Genomic DNA, 23,506 nt, shown 5'->3' with positions numbered 1-23,506 from the left:
CTTTTGGATCGATCACTGGGGCAATCAATGGTGTTTTTTGGACTTTAGAAGCCATCGTTGGAACTTCATTGGGATTTTGCAGGGTATGCGTTTTAAATTTATATACAAGTCAACCAGATTTCAGGTTTGACTCTGCTGTTTTAGAATATAGTTGTCCCTGTTCGATGGTTGGTCAAGATATTTATAGTTTTTATTTATCTATCATTCTTTTAGTGACTGCACTATGCACCACAGTTTCCTAGTGTTGCTTTAACTGGTGCTTATAGATAAATTGTTTCTATTGAATGATTGTATTTAATGTTATCTGAAGAAGCGTGGGTGTACTACGTGCGAAAGCATCTTTATGTCTATGAAATAAATGGTTTGTTTCAAACTTCATTGGGTTGAAAAGGACTTTTGGATATATTGTTTGGATAACTGATGGTATTTTTTAATTTGGAGTTATCGTTGGAACTTTGGCTGGAAATTACTTTTGGCGCTATCGGAACAATCGAAGGAGCTTTTGGTTTGTTGGATATGGAGATTTATTTTTCAGCTGTATTTGTTTGGTCAACGGAAGAAAGTCGTAAGGATTATTCAATTCTTGGATTACTTAAATGCTTTCATTAAAAAAAGAAGAAAATGGAGACAAGGTAAGTGATTGAGGAAAGTATTTAATGGTTAAACTGTATTCACTGAATGGTACATATGCAGTGTAACACAGCTAAATTCAGAGTACTGCTTTGCGTCTTTATTGCATGTATTTTTGAATGTCATTAATTTTCACAGCTGTTAGGGCTCTACTGTTTAATATTGTTACTTGTGGATTCTTCAGTTGCTGTTATATTGGTTGACAGTGTAGATAGTTCTGAAGATGTGGATAGTTCACTGGGTGTTCTGTTTTTTTACTGTTGAAGGCTTAGAAGTAGCTGGTTGGTTAATTGCTGTGGTAGTTGTCGGTATTGATTTTTTGTTTTTTTGTGGAGGAAAGTGGTTAGCGATGGCTTTTAATAGTTCTTCAAAGCAGTCTTTTGAATTTGATAGTTGTGTTTCGCGCCACATATATTCAATAAGATAGGAATTGTAGATGGTGACGTGCAGTTCCTCGTTGTTTCCGGTTTCTCCACTTTACTGAGCCCCACATTCTTTCTCCAGTGTCTGGGTCAACAAAATTGTAGTTGTGATTAACTTTGTCATGGCTGAAGCCAGCTTCTTGTAGTTGTTTTGTTTGGTATGCTTTCCAGGAGTCTGAGTATATAATGCTGCCTTCTTTGATTTTTTTTGTATTTGGTCAAACAATGTAGAGGCAGTTCTATCAGGCACTTTTACTACAAACATTTCTTTCGTTTCCCTACAGATCCCTCCGAAAATCCGCTGTTGAGGTAGGATGTGACCGCTGTTATTTTTCCACCGAGTAAATAAACTTTCGATTTCCACTATATGTCCTGGCCCTCCGATCTTTTTCTTCTCTTGTTTTTCCACCTCCATGGTACATACATCACTTAAATAATTACTCCAGTCAATAACTGTTTTGTCAGCCATATCCAATTCTTTGCGACAGAAATGAATGCTAGTTAACTGCTTACACCAACAGTATATAAAACTAACAGCACTTGTAAAAGAAATTCTACTTCCTTCAAAAAAGTTACCTTCCCGAACTCCTATATATTGGTAGCATTTATCAGAGTTGCATTTCCAAAATATTTGTTTTCCATAGTATAATTTCATTTCATGTCCTGAAGTGCATTCCTTAAAACTGTGTATAATTCCATACTGTTGAAATAACTGAATTGCCTCCTTATCTGTCTTAGGTAAATCCCACAGTCACATTTTTAACAAAACTATGACTACAGCAATCTCCTTAGACGGTTAATAACTATATCCCTTTTCAATAATCTGTTGACTAGAGCTTTGACAACTTTTGTAAAGCAGGAGAACTGGAGCACATGCACGTTAATGGCGATAAAAGGGACAAGCTATTTTTAAATGTTATTTTCTATGTGTTTTCAACTTTAAATATTACTAAATATTATAGAAAATACGTTATTTAGTATTAATAGCCTTAATTTCATTTTTTTAAGGAAAACACAAGTGAATACTGTTACTGTGAAAATCTGGTTGCGATAATACACACGTACCTTAGAACCAAATGAAGCATTCATAATCACATTTTTTTTAAACACAAGAAAAGTTTACATTGTGCAACTAAGCATACCTCCTTATCACTACGAACAGCACTGCAATTCTACAAACAGTACCAGCCCCTTCCAAGGCACTCAAAGCACATTTAGACACTTGTGGAACATTGGATACAATACCTTTAACATGGACATATTGCTTAGCAGGTAACAATGTAGGGGACTTTGTCTAAATTATATACACACCTGAACACAAATTTCCACATAAAACACTGGTAGTTAAGCTCTGCTCAACTGTGCCACGCTTCTTTCCCTAAGATTCTAGCCAACTTGCCTAGCTTACCTGAAGGGACTGGGTTTAATAAAAACAGTGTTGTTATTAGAAGAAAAAGGCTAGTTAGAGGCCAAATGAATGGATATACAACCTAAAACGGTATTAAACAAGAAATTAATTATAAACTGATGAAAAATTCTAGTTAGAAATGTTTAACGTACAAAATGGTACCAAAATCTTAACTTAAATGAAAAAAAAAGTTTAAAATGTTGTAATCCTGCTCAATCACACCACCAAAGAAAAAAGGCAATATCTGCAAGTTTTCCTGTCAAAATTTCCAAATGACACTTTAGTCAACAGTACAGGTCTGAGTGTGCTACTCAAAGTAAAAACAGAAGCATATACAAAATTTCTAATCAGAGAAAAAAAAAAACACATTCACAGCAGCAAGATGCACCATTCAAGCACTAAAAGAAAAAGCAGAGGCAGGAAATAAAAACTCAAAAGGGATCCTTATTAGATTTCAGCAGCTGAATATATCCAGAGTACGCAGCAGTCTTTTAAGACATCCTTCTCTTAACATGACACAAGAAAAATGAGAGTCCTGTCTTTGGGTCTGCAAGGCAGTCCCTGTACTGCCATGTGATTGGTCCATCACTTCACAGACAGGCAGTAGCAGAAGATCTGAGCTTTTGTACATTGTCAGAAAGACGGTAGACGGGAGTTACTAAAATATGCCAATAAAGCAGTGTGTTTGCTGAATGTGACATGTTTTCTTTCAAAAAAGTGCAACACAGACTGAAAGTACAGTAAAATTGCACTTAACTGGCACCCACGGGGATTGGTAGATGTTGGTTAAGTGTAGTTTCTGGTTGCTTGAGAAATGCTTTGCAATTTTTGATTAACTTGTATGTTGGTGTATGAGCCAATCAAAAATCACAAAGTGGAGCCTCTTCTGTTCAATGCAGAGCAGCCCGATGTTCGGCACTGAACAGAAGATGGTCCACTCTACGATTTTTGATTGGCTTGTATACCGGCATACAAGCCAATCAAAATGGCTGGTCGCTCGAGTCCCAGTTAATGGACAGACTACTGTAGAAAATTATGGCAAGGTTTCAGTATTCCCTCTTAGGGATTCAGAAGATGATATACAAACTGTTTTTGCCTACCCACAATATACTAAAAATGACAGTTCCATTTCAGATATTGTTTCAGTCTCAGTTCAAACGTACTTTAATGCAACTAGGTCAAGGCTGAAAATGGTCCCTATGGCCTGGTCCACCAACCTAAAAACTAAAGATAAATGTTAAAAGTTTTTTCAGAAACAAAAGTTTGATGCTCTGTCACAAGTTCAAAACATACATCTCAGACACTGGGTCTCTTCTACAGGACTACAACTACAAACTCTTTCATAAAAAAGAGTTACTTAGAGGTGTGCCTACTCACTTTTCAATCGGGAGAACATGTGGCCCTGAGATAGAATAACGATAAATAAATGTCAGGAATTTCTGAAAAACATAAAAGAATGGCCAGTGTGACAAGACACAGATGCTTTTTCTTGTTTGAACTGATTTGTTCACAATGGGTCTGCGATCCACAACACTAACCAGTCCCAGACGCAACTGCTGCTTTTCATTTAGAAGCTCTCTTGGGTAAGGCTCATAAAACTGGATTGCAGCTCCATATACCTGGAAAAAGTATCAATATGCATTGATTGGTAATGATTGTAAACAAGTTATAAAATCAAAGAAAATTACTTACTTGCATATTAGATGTACATCAAAATGACAGTCTGACTTTTTTAAAATACAAAAACTACAATATATATATATATATATATATATATATATATATATATATATATATATATATATATATATATATATATATATATATATATATATATATATATATATATATATATCAATAAGAAAGGAAAACAAACTTTATTCAGAATAATTTCCTAGCTTCCATCTTAAACAGAAGTCAGTTCAATGGCCTTCTCTCTCCCAAGACAGATGTATAACATGGAAGTCATGAACTGGTCGGCAGCTGTAATCAGTATCTGCAAATCAATAGCAAGAAATCACTGGCACCAAAGTGATGTGGGTGTCGAACTTCAGTTTAATGAATAGGTAAACCAATAAAACATGCAAGTTTAAAAACTTTTGCCCAGAGGGCTTTCTCAGGCGTATATTAATACAGTGAAAAAATGTCATGCTTGAATATAGAGATAAAAGCACGACTAAAAATAATTCAGACTTGATTGTGCTTCTCTTTCAATAAAGGTTTTAAGGAAACATACACACAGAGGCCAGGTGCAATGTGGGCTTTCAAGCGTAAAATCTGTTTCAGTTCAGCAATTTCAGTATTTAGCAATAAATTATCCCCTCTCATATGTTCAAACAAAATTTCTAATATTACAAAGTTAAAATTACGGTGACTACCTTTCTCAAGCTAATGCTTATAAAGAGCATTAGTATGTATTTTCCTATTCGTTTCTGAAACATGACTGCACACACAATTTTTATATCACAGATTTGTTTTCCCCACATAAAATGAGCTACACTGATCACAGGTTGCTAGATACACTACCTGCAAGGTATGCAGATATATCAAAGACTTTATCTGAGGTTAGATATTTTATGAGGAACCTTAACCTGCAAATGTTATACCAAAGTAATGATGACTCTATACCTATGTTGCATGAATGTTCTAGTATGTTTATTTCTTATTACCACAACACTGTTAAGGTCTTTGAATGTAGTACTGAGAAAGATATTAATGCATTATATGAAAAGGGTAAGATGAGCTCTTTTCATACTCTTACCCAAAGTGAACAAGGGTGATAAAGGACAGTGGGGGAAACATACTCACAAGTGAGGAGAGTGTGTTGAGTAGATGGAAAGAGTACTATGAAGGGCTGATGAATGAAGAGAATGAGAGGGAGAGAAGGTTGGATGATGTAGGGATAGTGAATCATGAAGTGCAATGGATTAGCAAGGAGGAAGTAAGGACAGCTATGAAAAGGATGAAGACTGGAAAGGCTGTTGGCCCAGATGATATACCAGTGGAAGCATGGAGGTGCTTAGGAGAAATGGCAGTGGAATTTTTAACCAGATTGTTTAATTTAATTTTGGAAAGTCAGAGGATGCCTGAGGAGTGGAGAAAAAGTGTTTTGGTATCTATCTTTAAGAATAAGGGTGATGTGCAGAGCTGCAGTAACTACAGAGGGATAAAATTGATCAGTCACAGCTTGAAGTTATGGGAAAGAGTAGTGGAAGCTAGGTTAAGAAGGGAGGTGATGATTAGTGATCAGCAGTATGGTTTCATGCCAGGAAAGAGGACTACAGATGCAATATTTGCTCTGAAGAGTGTTGGAGAAATACAGAGAAGGTCAGAAGGAGATGCACTGTGTCTTTGTGGACTTAGAGAAAGCATATGACAGGGTGCCTAGAGAGGAGTTGTGGTACTGTATGAGGAAGTCAGGAGTGACAGAGAAGTATGTAAGAGTTGTACAGGATATGTACAAGGGTAGTGTGACATTGGTGAGGACTGCGGTGGGAGTGACAGATATGTTTAAGGTGGAGGTGGGATTACATCAAGGATCAGTTCTGAGCCCTTTCTTATTTGCAGTGGTGATGGACAGGTTTGACAGATGAGATCAGACAGGAGGCCCCATGGACTATGATGTTTGCAGATGACATTGTGATATGTAGTGAGAGTAGGGACCAGGTTGAGGAGACCCTGGAGAGGTGGAGATATGCTTTAGAGAGGAGAGGAATGAAGGTCAGCAGGCTAAAACAGAATATATGTGTGTAAATGAGAGGGAGGGTAGAGGAATGGTGAGGATGCAGGGAGTAGAGTTGGTAAAGGTGAATGAGTTTAAGTACTTGGGATCAACAGTTCAGAGTAATGGTGAGTGTGGAAGAGAGGTGAAGAAGAGAGTACAGACAGGGTGGAATGGGTGGAGTAGAGTGTCAGGAGTGATTTGTGACAGACGGGTACCAGTAAGAGTGAAAGGGAAGGTCTACAAGAGGGTAGTGAGACCAGCTATGTTATATGGGTTGGAGACGGTAGCATTGAGGAAAAGGCAGGAGTCCGAGCTGGATGTGGCAGAGTTAAAGATGTTAAGATTTGCACAGGGTGTGACTAGGATGGACAGGATTAGGAATCAGTATATTAGAGGGTCAGCTGAGGTTGGACAGTTTGGAGACAAAGCAAGAGAGGCGAGACTGCGTTGGTTTGGACATGAGCTGAGGAGGGATGCTGGGTATATTGGGAAAAGGATGTTAAGGATGGAGCTGCCAGGTAAGAGGAAAAGAGGAAGGCCTAAGACAAGGTTTATGGATGTGGTGAGAGACAGCATGATGCAGAGGACAAGAAGAAATGGAAACAGATGATCCGCTGTGGCTACCCCTAATGGGAACAGCCGAAAGAAGATGATGATGACCCAAAGTGAACAGACTGCAATTAAGAGATTAATTTGTAATAAAACAGGCAGTTATCAAGCCCACTGATAAAGGTGGAAGGATAGTAATAATGAATACATCATTCTACCTCGATTCCATGTTTATCATGCTGTCTAGTCCAGACTATATTAAGATTTCTATGCAAGAGAAAACATTATTATTAGACAAGTCTTGAGTAGTTTGAGTAGTTTACAGACATTAAGAGCCAATAATAAAACTAATGATGACCCGCTAAACTATTTAACAGTTAAGAACCCGAAAGTACCCACTATATATGGTATAACTAAGCTTCATAAGTCAACCCCTGCACCTCCAATGAGACCAATTGTTTCAGGCAGAGGCAGGGTTACTGAGCCAGCCTCAAAGTTTTTGGAACAATTAAGAAAGACTTTTGATAGGACCGAAACAATTCTACGTGATACCACTGATTTTTTTTTACAAGCCTTGTATAATAGGTCCATGGGTAGAAATCTGAGGAATTGTTTTTTTATTACTCTAGATGTTGATTCCCTGTTTACAGTCATCCTTACAGATGTGGGCATACAATCAGTAAAATAATTTCTCCTGGAAATTATGAGCAACATTATATTAACACATTATGTGAGGTTTTATGTTTAGTTGTATCCAACAAGGTCTTCTTGTTTCAGAAGCATTTAAATAAACAGGTATGAGGCGTTGCCATGGGCATGCCTGTAGTGAATACGTTTGCAAATATGGTGATGTATGGGAGCAGAAATATGTCTTGTCTTCTAAGAACCCCTTCCTTGAAAATGTTTTATTTTAATCACTGCGTTGTTGACTACTTGTTTATTGTATGGAAAGGGGATATAAACACCTTTGGTTTATTCTTTGAGTATATCTCTAGCACATGTGCAATTTTAAAATTTAAGAAATCTCTTGTCATATGATGCTATAGGCTTTCTGGATGTTACTATTACTAATAATAGATGACTGTGAAAAAGAATAGTATACTACATAGGTACAGCATAGATCTACATTTTACATTCAAGAATGTAGGTAACAATCAGTTCAGAAGAGTAGCGAGGCTAAACACTATAGATTCAAACACGTTAAGACAAATGGCTATGACTGTAGAGGATTTCTTGGAAAGGGGGTATGAAAGAAATGAGATAGTAACTACATGTGAAGATGTAAAGAGACAGCAGGATTCTTTAGCCAAGCCTATTTTTTTCTGCACAACAGGCTATCAAGTTAATGAAAAATAATGAGAGTGACATGAGATTTACATTGACATATAATAAGAACACTACAGCTGTCAAAGCAGGTCATACACAAACATTGGCATATCCGGCAGGATATTCCTAAGGTAAAGAATTTTATAACAGATAAACCTAAGTTTTCACTTAAGAAGAATACTACCTTGAAAATGTTATTGCGTTACAAGGATCAGCCTAATACTTCTCTCAACATTCATTCAATAAAGAAAGGCGACTTTAAATGTGGCAACTGCAATTTCTGTACATACATTAACACCAGTAAAACTTTTATTCCAGTAAATCATAGGTTCATACTAGGCTATCTGCCCTGGGGCAATTATAAGCCTAACCCAATTCTGTATGGCTTACGCCACCCCTTGATTTGAGTATACTGTGCCCTTTTTAAGGTTTAGTTTACTGTGCCTCTGTCCAATAGTGACACGGGAGTAATCCCTGGGACAAACCTACGATCCCCCATCCACCTATCGAGATTCTTCTTGAAGAGATTCAGTGAGGTGCTCTGCCTCACATGAACTGGAATTCTATTCCAGAGTGAAGGGAGCCTCTGGGTTATGAACCTGTTCCTCCAGCAAGTTCTATTTATTTCTGTGCTGAGGTTCAAGTCCCTAGAGCGTGTGGCTCTAAGGGATTTAGATTTACTGAGGTGGAGCATTGTCCATTAATTCTGGATTTGACAAAGCTTTGTATGTCAGGCATAGATCGCCTCGAAGTAGGCGGTATGCAACTGAGTAGAGCTGGAGTTTTTTTAACCGAGCAGCATATGGCAGCTGTTTGAGACTCTTGATCCTCTTGGTGAGATACTTTTGGGGTCTTTCTAATTGCTGCAGGTGTCGGGTAAGGTACATCCCAAAAGGGGCATTGTATTCTATGATGGGCCTGATGAGGGATGAATAAAGGGGCACGATTACCTCTCTTGATCTAGATGTGAAACCCTTCGTGATGAGGTGGGCTATGTAGAAGGTCTTTCTAACCACTTTGGCAATGTGGTTTTCAAAGGAGAGATTGCTATCAACTTGGGTCCCCAGGTCCCTAATAACTTTCTCTGTACTTAATGGGTTTCCGCCTATGTGGTAATTTGTGGGCACATTGTTTTTGCCAAAGGGTATGACTATACATTTTTTGGCATTTAGCTTTAAACCATGGCGCTGGCACCAGTTATCTGTCTCTGTGAGACCTTTTTGAAGGATGTTTGTGTCAGCTGGAGAGCTGATTATGGCGCCCAGTTTGCAGTCGTCTGCAAACTTGGTGAGCCATAGTCCTCCCACGTTTGCCTGTACCTCGGAAAAGTATATACCGAACAAGAGTGGTCCCAGGACAGAACCCTGTGGGACACCACTTGTGACCGGTTTCGAGTCGGACATGGCTCCAGCAACTCTCACTCTGTGGGTTCTGTCTTTGAGCCAGTTTGTGACCCATCTTGTGACATAGGGGTTTATATTTAAGCTGGATAGCTTATCTATGATGCCCGAGTGGGGTATTGTGTCAAATGCCTTTGCAAGGTCCAGATAGGCTGTGTGGACTACCTTCCCTTCATCTATGGCTTTGGTGACTGTTTCGAAGAAGTCAACCAGGTTCAAAAGGCAGGATCTGCCCTTGACAAAGCCAAACTGGGTAGGATCTAGTGTCTGTAGGTCCCCAATGTCTTTGTTTATGAGCTCCATGATGATCCTCTCCATAGCCTTGCAGACTAAGCTAGTCAGGCTTATGGGGTGATAGTTTCCAGGGTCCGTAGAGGCTCCACCTTTGTGGAGTGGGACCACTGTTGCTGTACGCCATTCTGTGGGCACATATCCTGTAGTGAGGCTGAGATTGTATAGCTGTTTTATTTGAGGGATTAGTTCCTCTTGGAGTTCATGTAGGACGCAACCTGGGACGCCATCTGGTCCCATGGAAGCAGTGTTTTTTGCTTTGGAGAGGGCAGCCTTCACCTGAGCATCAGAGATGTTTGGGAGGCAGTCCTCTGCCGGGATAAATACTTGCTCTTTTGGTGGAGGGGAGGGGCTGGAGAAGTTTGCACTGAACCTGTCTGCCAGGATATTGGCGATGTCTGTGGGTTCAGTGTATTTTTTGTCGTTTAGAATAAACTCAGAACAAGTCTGGGAGTTGCATCCCAGGTTTCTAACATAACTGAAAAAACCTTATGATTGTCTTTGGTGTCCTGTGCAATTTTTCTCTCGAAGCTGGCCTTGGAGGATTTTATGAGGGATCGTATTGCTAGTACTGATCAGAGATGCCTTCCCTATTAGGGATTTTGCTCTATCATGTAGTAGCTTCCTCCTTCTGTTGTACAGTTTATTTATGGCAGGGGTCCACCAGACTGGACGCCTGCCTTTGGATGATTGGGTCTTGGTTTTGTTTGGGATAGCATGATCCATGCATTCCTGGAGATGTCCATAGAATGCATTTATATAGGATTCTGCAGTTTGGGCCATAGTTTCCACTGGCCCTGGGGCCTTGAAGGATTCCACTTCGGTTTTGAGAAGTTTTTCACTGTGGTTTTCTGGGCTGGGGTGGGGTCGGGATGTGGACATCCAGTGAAATTAATTTATGGTCTGATCTTACCAATGAGGGATATACTTCTGGTGTGGAGCATAGAGTCCCCATGTTGGTAATGATCAGGTCTAGTATGTTGTCCCCTCTTGTGGGAGTGGTGACTAGTTGTTCCATAGCATTTGAGTTTATAATTTCCAGGAACCTTTGGGCTAAGGTGCTGGGGCTTGAGTAGTGCTCCCAGTCAATGTTTGGGTAGTTGAATTCACCCAATATAATGGTGTTCGGAGAGATCTTCATGTTCTCCAATGTTTTCAGGAAAGCAGAGTGGGATTCCTGACTTTGAGAGGGTGGTCTGTAGGATGCTATAAACTGAAAAGCAGTCTTGCCCACTGTTAGTTGCACATGGATGGTCTCCGATACTTCGTGCAATGCCACTAACCTGGAGGTGTGGATATCCTTGATAAATATGGAAACTCCCCCTCCTTTTGTGGTTCGGTCCTGGTTTTGGAGCCGAAAAGCATGATATGAGGTATAGCCTGGTAGTGCTGGGGTGCTCTCTGGAGCCTTGAACCAGGTTTCTGTCACTGCACAGATATCGATGTTCTCCATACTGAGGAGAGCTTTGAGTGCATGCATCTTGAGGTTAAGACTTCTGGAGTTTAGCAGCATTACCCTTAGTTTCTTGTTCCTTGTGCTGTCTATGGGGGTGGGTTTGACTTTTGAGCCTTGCCTAAAAAAGGCACTATGGGGGTGGCAAGAGCCTTTGCCAATATCCGAAAGCCCAGTTGTGACAGGTGAAGCAACGTGGCTTGTCGAGCATGTCATCCCAGGCTGACAGACACTGGATCCCCTTTGAATGACACCAAAATTTTAGCCAATTGTTAAAATCAATCATTTTGTCTTTGTACTGTGGCATCATTCTAGGTGAGGTTAAGATGCTGCTCAAGGTCAGGGTCATACCAGCCTGGGCTACATGATCAGAGAGCTCCTCTATGTCTCTTTTCATGTAGTCCAGGGAGGTACATCTCAGGTCATTCACACCAGCATGTACAATGACTGAGTCATATTTGTATTTGCTTTGGAGTGACCTGAGTGCTTGCGTTATGTGACGGATCCTAGCACCCGACAGGCAGCTCACCGTGACCTTCTCTTTATTCAGCCTGGTGAGCGGGACGTCAGTGTGTCTGACAATAGAGTCACCTATTACAAGAATATCAGGTGTGTTATTCAGCCTTAAGGGCTGTGGCTGCTTGGCACACTGACTTTGTGGGTTATGTGTTGTGCATGTTTTGTTTTGAGGTAGCGTTTGCTTGGATGTCTGCTTTGGAGGTCTCTGTTGCTTAGGTAGATTCTTATTTAGAGCCTCCGAGTATGTTTTTGTGTATTTATGTGTTTGGTTCGCTGATGTGGTGGGACTATGTGATACTGGAATTGTGTTGTGTGAGGTTACCTTCTCCTCCTGACTGGTTACACCAGTTTTGAGATGAGAGAGCTCAGCCTCCAGTTTGGCTAAATAGTTGCATCTCTCACATATATTTGAACCTGTTTGGAGGAGGAGAGGGTTGTCCGTGTACATGAGACAGTTGTAACATTGCCTCAAAATTCCCAGATTCACCAGCTGGACTGGAGAGGAAACCATTGACTGACCTTTGGACATGCTAGAGTAATATAGGGAAACTGAATTTAAGATGGACCAATAGAGGACAGGGTAATCGTAGAGAGTATATGAGTAAGTAGTGCTTATGGTTTAATAGTGCTAACTTGTAGGATTACTTAATTGGACCAGTGAAGGGCCTTAGAATGAGAATATGGTGTTTAAATTGGGAGATAGAGCAGTTCTAAGGATAAAGTGAAGAGCAGACTTTGTGGAGCCAGGAATAGTTTAAACCCAATTAGGCGGCGCTGCCCGCTGTTGCGGAAGGAGACGGACTTAAAAGGATATGGAAAATGTAATAGTAGAACTCTAGTATATCTAGCAACCTGTGAGCAGTGTAGCTCATTTTATGATTGCATATGCAGTCATGTTTCAGAAATAAATAGGAAAATACATACTAATGCTCTTTACAAGCATAAGCTTGAGAAAGGCAATCACCATAATTTTAACTTTGTAATATTGGAAATTTTGTTTGAACATATGAAAGGGGGTAGCTTATTACTAAATACTGAAATTGCTGAACTGAAATGGATTTTATGCTTGAAAGCCCACATTACATCTGGCGTCAATGAGTATGTTTCCTTAAAACCTTTACTGAAAGAGCATCACAGTCAAGTCTGAACTGTTGTTAGTTGTATGTTTTAGTCATGTACTTTTATCTCACTATTTAAACAAGAAGTTTCTTCACTGTATTCATATACGCCTGAGGAAGGCCGCTGGGCGAAAGTTTTTAAACTTGTGTGTTTTATTGGCTATTTATTTATTAAGCAAGTTCTTACTTATTTATTTAACTGAAGTTCAACACCCACACTGCCTTGTTTCTTGTGACTTCTTGCTATTGATTTAGGGTTTTTTGTTTTTTTTTTGAAAATCAGTGGATTTGCTGACAGTTTTGTTCACTTTTGCTTTGTGATCATCAATATCTGCGAACAGTCTCCTTTTCTCATCGGATTTGATTATTTTTAATTACTACAGGGGTGAGGGGCAAAGTTTAAAATTACAAAACTGCAGTAAGTAACCGATAACCAAGGAGTGTAACCAATAACCAAGGAGTGAGTGTGGTATATTGTAGATTTACCCATGGTTGGCATGGTTTGATCATCATGAGATGAAGGCAAAGTGAATAAACAAAGCCAACTGTGGGTAAATCTTCAATATACCCACACCCAAGTGTCAGTTATTGCTATAATACAAGGACATTGTTTAAGAAAGAAACTATTTTTTCTTGAATGATCTCTGTATAATGGCACCATGATGTTCTTCTGCATTGTTTCCACATTCTTCCACTTTGTTGATGTACTACACATGCATATGGGACTTACAGTCTCATGCTTTCACAGTGCATCAGTGCTTTGGAAGGCAAGCCAAGAAGAAAGGAAGATCTCTGCTGCCCCCCCCCCCCCCAAAAAAAAAGACAGGGCAAAATATTTCTGCCCTCAGTACGTACCTCTTAGCTCAAGAAATGTGCACAGCCTTAATGGGAACAAAGACCCCTACTGTAAATGTTGCGCTTATAAACTTAACAAGCTGCTGGAATAACAAAATTTATGCTATAGTGCATTGACTTCCACAACATAAACTAATAACAAAGTCGGACTTCAGTGGCCGGATTTTCTATTGGTATATGCTCGATTTTACAACGCGCACTCTATTTGGGCTGACCACTCAGAGTGCACTTTGTTGAATACTAATGAGCTACCACTGTATAATTTAAATATATCAGAAAAAGCTCAACAAAAAATAAAGTTAAAAAGCCACACAGTAGAACACATGAAAGAAAAAAACAGAATACAATATATTAAGTCTAAACTCAAGCAACTTTGTAGATATTCGTATAACATTTTTTTCTGATTTAATTTCTCCAAGTCTTTTGGGTTTCTAATACCTTGACGGAAATGGACCTATTCCTAAGTAAGAGCATGATTAGAGTTCATGAAATTAGTACTGTTTCAGTCTCTGATGTCAGTCAACAATGCTCATCTCAGCACCCAGAATGTGCCCAGAATTGCCTACTCCTGCAATTCATACAGGGTTAAGTGTATTGGTAGCAAATGTAAATACAACCCCCCCCCCCCAAAAAAAAAAACAGACCCATTTTTTTTCCTCTTACTGTTGCAACTTTCAGGGTATCTTTCTTCCACATCACATAAAGTACTCCGTTATATTTCACTACTGTAATTTAGAACTTGGTGCTGTTCTAGCTACTGTATATCCTGTTTTTTTAAACACATTTATTGAATTATCACTTAAACGTAAACATACATTTATATAAAATAAAGCAAACCATGTGCAAGACTAAGTTTCACTTAAAGGAAAACACTGCCCTCTTCTACAGTTTAACTATATCCTTAGGTTGCTTGTCTCCCTACAATATGGTTCCAGTATTGTGTAGGTACCAGAAACCTGCTTGTACTTTGTAAAACTTTCATTTCCTTGCCTTGGAATCAAACGAAGGGAAAGCTCACCTACTTTTTTTTTTTTTTTACAGCTTAACTTTTCACAATCTTTGCAGAGTAATTTGTCTCGGCCCACATGACATACTATTAACACACAGAAAATGTGTAGCTTACCCTGCCACTGCTGTCAATCTTAGATACAATTAGACCTGCTGATGTCAGGAGCACAGCAACTGCTACAAAGAACAGAAAGCAAGCTGTGGAACTGTTTTCCACAGTCTTTATTGCAGAGAGAACTTAAAACTACCTTTTCATAGCAAAACAAAGCAATTAGATCAATCAGGGGTTTAAAGGCAGTTGTCACGTCTTCTGACAGAATTACATAAGCAAGATCACAGTATTAAAATACTAAGGTTTAAATGTTGGCTATTTATAATTGTCTATTTATCAAGTTGACTTAAATGTAGTATCAAAGACTTCTGAAACATTTAGAGAAAGGTGAGAAAATATTACTTCTTGTGAAGTATCAACTCATTTCCCATTTTCACCCCCTCCCCAGTACAGAACTGCCCAAATCAAGACTGTTCTGTGGAGAGAAAGAAAGAGACAGGTGGCAACCCTGTCAACTAGATGCACTGATACAGTTTATAAAGACATCTTTTGTTTATTTGTGATATCCTTCCAGAGAGAGATGCATATCTAGTACACTCCTACCCTATAACTCAAACTCCCCCCACCCCACTCCCTATCTCCACTATATACCACCTTTTACCTCTCCTACCTCACCTTCTTCTCTCTGTTCTCTCCTCATATTTCTAATTTCCAAAAAAAGCTTGTTTTTTTATCTGTACAAAAATGTTTTATTTACATGTTTTTTTTCATCTGAAAGGCCTGCACTTTTAATATGTTTAGACTACATGAATCTCACTTTTGTAAATCATTACCTAGGATTTGAAATGTCTTTTTTTTAACAAATTGTATATTTTTCTCTGTATTTTTCACTGTTCTACTGCTTTATTTACTTTTGTATAACTATTGTAAAATTGTCTATATCCTGTGGAGCTTTTCTCCCCGGGCCTCCACTGAAAACGGCCCAGTGGGCTTCTCGGTCATCAAACTGTAATAAATAAATACGTTTTCTGTGTGCTCTTGCATTAAAAACATTAAGAAAAGGGAATCAGAAGTACTTTTACTATGTACAATGCACGTGCCTGTCTCTGTGCATGCACACGTTTATGTATTTATATTTGTACCTATATATATATATATATATATATATATGTGTGTGTGTGTGTGTGTGTGTGTGTGTGTGTGTGTGTGTGTAGCACACATCTTACACGTATGCAGAGAAACATGAATGTGTGTGCACATGTGCATAATAGAGAAACAGATATATGCCTGTGTACTTCATGTCTAATTAAAAACAAATCAAAATGGAAATTTTGTATAACTGTACGTGTGTGTATATACACATTCTCACACATGTACGAAATGTATGCATGTATAATATTATACGTGGGATGCAGTAAAAGTGCGAATACAGCTACAGAGAAATATGTAATAGATATTCTTGTAAGTAGACACATGCACTGACATATGGATGTGCATTGTATGCATTTGTGTATGTATGTGGGTCTAAGACTCTTGCACAAACGCACTTTTTACCGAATCGTGAATGGGCGGGCATACTTACACGAAAATGCTTTTCACCGAAGCAGCATTTTCGCATAAGTATGCCTGCTGTGCCAGTCAAAGTACGATGCGGATAAGGGAAAGTTCCCTTTTCCCCACTGTAGCGCAATCTCGGAGTGAAAATATTAAAGTAGGGGGGTTGTGGGGGCACAGCCCCCCTGTGTAAAAGTAGATTTTTTTTTTCACACACTTTAGTGAAAATGCTTTTTCAGTGAAAGTGCTTTCGTTAAAGTGTGTTCGGTGATAGTGGATTCGGACTGTTGAACTTTCGTTCAACAGTCCTAGATCCATGTATGTATACATAAATGCACTGTATGCATTTGTGTATGTATGTATGTATACATAACACACACACACACACAGACGTGGTGTCTGTACTATATCACTGTCACCATCCTCATCAACCTCTTTTTCCTACTTTCTGCATGTCCCAAATCTTTTTCACCAGACTGTCTTCTGCTTTCCTGCACATGTGCATTAACCACCATAACCTGTTCTCTTTGACCTTCTCTAAAACTGGAGTTACTTGGGCTTCTGATATGATGTCCTCAATTCTTCGTCTGTCCCAAAGTGTGCATCTTACCACCTGTCTCAGGCACTATCTCCACCATTAGCTCTAACTTCCTCAGCTGATCTGTCTTCTCTGTTCAGGTTTGTGTACCATACAGCAGTACTTGTCACACCGCTGTTTTGTACACCTTACATTTCAACTTCTTTGGCATTCTTCTGTCACACACTACCTCTGACATTCGGTGCCAGTTGGCCGCAGCCCTTTTGATTCAAGATTTGACCTCCTCATTCAGACTTGCCTTTTCAATTACCCCTCCAAGATACTTGAAGCTGTTAACGTGTTTTACTATTTTGTGTTCCATCTAAATTTCCAGTTTCTTTGATTTCTCTCATTTGCTGCCATTACACCAGTTTTATCTGTACTCAGTTTAATCCCACATGGTGTCAGTTTTGCACTTAACCCCCTATCATTTGCTGAAGTTCTTGCTCATAGTCTGTCTGTAATGCCACACTGTCTGCATACAGAAGCTTTGATGATAATGTCTCCTCCAAGTGGTTTGCCAATGTAGACCATCACCAGCATGAACAGTAGTGAGTTTAGAAAATGATGCACACTCACGTGCAACTCCAACTGGGAAACCCTCTGCAAGTCTAAACACTGTTCAGCCTTGTCAAATCAGGTCCTTGCTTCTTAGCCTGGTTCATGTTTTATCGCCACCATCATCTAACCCAACTTCAATAACACAGCTGCTTCTACATTTCCTTGACTGAGCCTCATTGGTGTGTCTGTCAGAGCTTCTTCTATGCTATAAATAGCTGTTGGCTACTTCCAGCAAAGGAAAGTATGTAAATAGCAGGCTTTTGTCTGTGCATCAGAGTTTACTGAACTCACTACTTTTCATGCTGGTGATGGTCTACATTGGCAAATCAGTTGGAGGAGACATTATCATCAAAGCTACTGTATGCAGACAGTGTGGCATTACAGACAGACTCTGAACAAGAACTTCAGCAAGTGATAGGGGAATGGAGTGCAAAACTGACAGCATGTGGGATTAAACTGAGTACAGATAAATCAGTTGTAATGGCAGCAAATGAGAGAAATCCAAAACTGGAAATGTAGATGGAATGGAAAATAATAAAACATGCTAACAGCTTCAAGTATCTTGGAGGGGTAGTTGAGAAGGGAAGTCTGAATGAGGATGTCATTATTTTGTAGTTCTAAAGGAAATGACTGACCCTTCCCACACATGCATCTTGAGTTCTGAAAACTGTCACTGAAGTAAATGATCCTCGCTGTAAAATGTACAGATGACAGCAACTACTGGAAAGGACTCCAAAGTAAGTCTGCCTACTACTTCATAATGCCTTTAATGGGAAGGTTTTGTCCACCTCATGAATGATGTAGAATTAAAAAGTGCTTTACTAGCACCATAATTATTTCTGTCATGTTCACACTGTTTTTTCTATTTTGTATTTATTCATACTTTGTTGACCAGGAAAGTGAACTGAACCCCCAGGACCGTTTTCAGCCACGACCTGGGCTACAGTGGCAAAGATAAGAACAAGTAATAAATGCACTTATAGCAATACAAAGAAAAAAATACAGACTTAAATACTTTTGGCAAAGATTGCATATAAAATACATAGCCAAAGTTTGTCAGTGAATAAGTAAAACATTAAACATTTACTAGAATGTATACATTAATGCTTAACTTTACTATGTTGACTATTATAAATATTGAACTGTATGCACTCAATGCACAACTCCCAGCACTGTAAGATATTATTGTTCTATAATCAGGGCTGGTGTTAGTATTTTGGGGAACCTCAGCAGATATCAAGTTGGGGGTCCCCCTGGGCACTGAGTCTACGTATTACCCCTGACAAGGCTACCTTTCCTAAGCAACCTTTTAGTTCATGTTGCAAACTTTTAGTAGTACCCATAGACTGACCTGTAGCTCATCATCTTCTTTTGGCTGTTCCCGTTAGGGGCCGCCACAGTGGATCATCTGTTTCCATTTCTTCCAGTCCTCTGCATCACGCTCTTTTCACACCAACCACCTGCATGTCCTCTCTCACCACATCCATAAACCTTATCTTAGGCCTTCCTCTTTTCCTCTTACCTGGCAGCTCCATCCTTAGTATCCTTTTCCCAATATACCCAACATCCCTCCACAGCACATGTCCAAACCAACGCAATCTCGTCTCTCTTGCTTTGTATCCAAACTGTCCAACCTCAGCGGACCCTCTAATATACTGATTCCTAACCCTGTCCATCCTAGTAACACCCAGTGCAAATCTTAACATCTTTAACTCTGCCACATCAGGCTCTGACTCCTGCCTTTTTGTCAGTGCCACTGTCTCCAACTCATATAACATAGCTGGTCTCACTACCCTCTTGTAGACCTTCCCTTTCACTCTTACTGGTACCAGTCTGTCACAAATCACTCCTGACACTTCTCCAATCATTCCAACCTGCCTGTACTCTCTTCTTCACCCCTCTTCCACACTCACCATTACTCTGAACTGTTGATCCCAAGTACTTAAACTCATCCACCTTTACCAACTCTACTCCCTGCATCCTCATCATTCCTCTACCCTCCCTCTCATTTACACACATATATTCTGTTTTAGCCTGCTGACCTTCATTCCTCTCCTCTCTAAAGCATATCTCCACCTCTCCAGGGTCTCCTTAACCTGGTCCCTACTCTCACTACATATCACAATGTCATCTGCAAACATCATAGTCCATGGGGCCTCCTGTCTGATCTCATCTGTCAACCTGTCCATCACCACTGCAAATAAGAAAGGGCTCAGAGCTGATCCTTGATGTAATACCACCTCCACCTTAAATGTATCTGTCACTCCCACGGCAGTCCTCACCAATGTCACACTACCCTCGTACATATCCTGTACCACTCTTACATACTTCTCTGCCACTCCCGACTTCCTCATACAATACCACAACTCCTCTCTAGGCACCCTGTCATATGCTTTCTCTAAGTCCACAAAGACACAATGCAGCTCCTTCTGACCTTCTCTGTATTTCTCCAACACCACTCTCAGAGCAAACATTGCATTTGTAGTGCTCTTTCCTGGCATAAAACCATACTGCTGATCACTAATCATCACCTAGCTTCCACTACTCTTTCCCATAACTTCAAGCTGTGACTGATCAATTTTATCCCTCTGTAGTTACTGCAGCTCTGCACATCACCCTTATTCTTAAAAATAGGTATCAAAACACTTTTTCTCCACTCCTCAGGCATCCTCTGACTTTCCAAAATTTCATTAAACAATCTGGTTAAAACTTCCACTGCCATTTTTCCTAAGCACCTCCATGCTTCCACTGTTATGTCATCTGGGCAAACAGCCTTTCCATTCTTCATTCTCTTCATAGCTGTCCTTACTTCCTCCTTGCTAATCTGTTTCACTTCCTGATTCACTATCCCCACATCATCCATCCTTCTCTCTCTCATTTTCTTCATTCATCATCCCTTCAAAGTACTCTTTCCATCTACTCAACACACTCTCCTCACTTCTGAGTATGTTTCCCTCAATATCCTTTATCACCCTTACCTGCTGCACATCTTTCCCTCAGCTCTGTCCCTCTGTCTAGCCAATCGGTACAGGTCCTTTTCTCCCTCTTTAGTGTTCAATCTCTCATACAACTCTCCATATGCCTTATCCTTAGCCTTCACTACCTCTCTCTTTGCCATGCACCTCATCTCCTTATACTCATGTCTATTTTCTTCATCTCTATGACAATCCCAGTTCTTCGCCAGCCTCTTCCTCCGTATACTCCCCTGTACTTCCTCATTCCACCACCAGGTCTCCTTATCCTCCTTCCTCTGTCCAGATGTCACACCAAGCACCTTTCTAGCAGTCTCCCTTACTAGCTCTGCTGTAGTTACCCAGCTATTCGGTAACTCTTCACTGCCTCCCAGTGCCTGTCTTAACTCTTCTCTGAACTCCACCTCACAATCACCCTTTTTTAACTTCCACCATTTAATCCTTGGCACTGCTTTCACACTCCTCCTCCTCTTCTTGATCACCAATGTCATCCTACAGACCACCATTCTATGCTGCTTAACTACACTTTCCCCTGTCACCACTTTACAGTCTCCAATCTCCTTCAGACTGGCCCTCCTACACAGTATATAATTCACCTGTGTGCATCTTCCTCAACTCTTGTACGTCACCCTATGCTCCTCCCTCTTCTTAAAATACGTATTCACCACAGCCATGTCCATCCTTTTCGCAAAATCCACAATCATCTGACCTTCTGCATTCCCCTGCTTAACACCATACCTACCCATCACTTCCTCATCCCCTCTGTTCACTTCACCAACATACCCATTGAAGTCCACTCCAATCACTAGTCCCTCACCCTTGGGTACACTCACCACCACTTCATCCAACTCACTCCAAAATGTTTCTTTCTCATCCACTGCACACCCAACTTGTGGAGCACATGCACTAACATTCATCATCACACCATCAATTTCAAGCTTCATAAACATCACTATCAGACACACTCTTCACCTCCAAAACACCCTTGGCATACTGTTCCTTTAGTATAACCCCTACCCCATTTCTCCTGCCATTCACACCATGATAGAACAATTTTAACCCGCCTCCTATACACCTGGCCTTACTTCCCTTCCATCTGGTCTCTTACACGCACAATATATCAACCTTCCTTCTCTCCATATCAGCTAGCTCTCTCCCTATACCAGTCATACTGCCAACATTCAAAGTTCCTAGCCTCACTACTACACTCCTAACCTTCATCCTCTCCTTCCTGCCTTCGGGCATGCCTTCCCCCTCCTCTTCTCCTTCAGCCAATAGTAGCCCAATTTCTGCCAGCACCCTGTTTGCTAACAGTACTGGTGGCGGTCGTTAACCCGGGCCTCGACTGATCCGGTATGGAAATATGAAATGTTCTCCGCATAAAGCAGTAGTGTACAACCCACGGTCCTCAGAGCTCTTCCATGCGGCCCACAACCCTGAAGTTAAAATTTTACTTTTTTTTTCATTTTTTTTTTTTTACGCCTGCGTCCTTTAGCTGGTGTGTGCATGCGCCAAAAGCACCCTTCCGTTAGTTTTCACGCCGATAGATGCATTCGCAGCAAAAAAGAGCTGAAGGAAGAGGAGTTGACGATCGCGCCAAAGAAAAGTTGAGAGAGAGAGGGATTTTTCATTTATTACACTGACTACTACACCATCTCCTGACTGCATTAACAGGTAAGCTAATTATGTAGTAGTACATTATTTTAAAAAACTGAAATGTACAACATGCTTTGAAATGTGTGACAGTTGAGATGCATGCTGAAGTGGTGTGCAGCTCTGAAGGAGACAAGTATTCATTCATGTGGTTAGGCCGGGGTGTCTTTTCAGGCCACTGATCTGAACTCACGAATTTTATTTCTTGTTAACTCAATGCTGTTATGTTCAACTACACTACAGCTTTCAAGTTCGGGAAAAGCAAGGCAGTCTGACATCAGCATTTATCAGGAGAAGCTTATCACTTGTCTTATCAGGAGAAGCTCAGTTAATGATTAATCTAGTTTAGTGGCAGAACCATCACTGGGTACATTTTTATTCTGCCACTCTTCTTTGAAACACTGGACCAAAACCTGTCCAGCTGATGCACTTATGGGTTTTCCTTTTCCCAACTAGCAGCAGCCTTTGAGTTGATTATATTAAGTGGTAGCAATTCAGAGGATATGATTCCTTGCATGGGGTTGGATATGTAAAATACTTTTTTCAGATTCTGCTGACATGTTTTGGCAGATATATTAAGCTTAATTAATTGATTTTTGTCCAAAGCTGCAGTCGCTAAATCTACATTCAGCAAATTGTTCTACTGTGCTTATTTGCAGCCATTAATCTATGCACTGCATGCACAACCACTTTGTATAATTACTGTCTGTGCATTCTGGGGCTGTGCACATGGTCATTTCATTACCTGTGTCATCAAATCCTTCTCCATTTCATGTACTGTAAATGTTCGGAAAATGAATGTATTTTACAAAGTGCATACTGGTAATACTTACACACATCCTTTTCATGAAACAAAGTGGTACATTTTTAGGGAAATTTGAGGAGGATAAAAAGGGGAGGGACAAGATAACACAGCCAATATGAACTTTTTTTTCTTTTGGTAGGGTGACTCGGAATAGCTTTGATATCTAATGTGAAAGCAGTGGTGCTGGGCTCAAATGAAGTTGCATAGATCACACCTTGAGTTTATCATTGATAGCCTTCTGTTGCCAATCATGCTTTTCCAGGAAGATCTGCTTCATTGACCTTTCCTATCAGGCCCTCTTCTGGCATTGAACAGCACCTACAAAGGAAATAGTAGAAGGCTTGGCAGCAGATATAAACTTCAGCAATGACACTGTAAAAGTATTTTAAATAGTGCACTAGTTTTAACAGAAATTTGTCATTGTTAAATTTGACTTGTGTTCCACACTATTGGACTAAGCTTTGTTACAGTGAAAAGTCATGCTAGGTGTGAGCAACATTTTAATTAGGATACAAGATACAGATATGGTATGTATTAAATTTACTGGGTACCCTAAAAGAGAAATATATATCTTAATGTTAGATTGATAACATTATAAACTAATAATGTGGGACTATGCTTGCAATTCT

The 23,506-nt window shown here is 39.9% G+C and overlaps 1 protein-coding gene across 2 annotated transcripts in view; it reads right to left on the bottom strand.

Moving 5' to 3' along the window:
* The window catches only part of DENND4B (DENN domain containing 4B), a 2,518,380-nt gene that overhangs the window by 2,066,890 nt on the left and 427,984 nt on the right, over positions 1–23,506 (bottom strand). The window contains exons 5-6 of one of the 2 annotated variants that reach the window (XM_044079737.1): positions 3,999–4,079; positions 3,838–3,899 (exon numbers count right to left, since the gene is read on the bottom strand). In XM_044079737.1, coding sequence (XP_043935672.1) covers positions 3,838–3,899; positions 3,999–4,079 — 143 coding nt within the window. Of the gene's footprint in view, positions 1–3,837; positions 4,080–23,506 lie in introns of both variants that reach the window. The other variant, XM_044079736.1, reaches the window with a different exon arrangement.

Source organism: Protopterus annectens, chromosome 8.part0, assembly GCF_019279795.1.
Source record: "Protopterus annectens isolate FY-2018-M chromosome 8.part0, PAN1.0, whole genome shotgun sequence".
NCBI lineage: Eukaryota > Metazoa > Chordata > Ceratodontiformes > Protopteridae > Protopterus > Protopterus annectens.
This window is presented reverse-complemented; position numbering and strand designations above follow the sequence as displayed.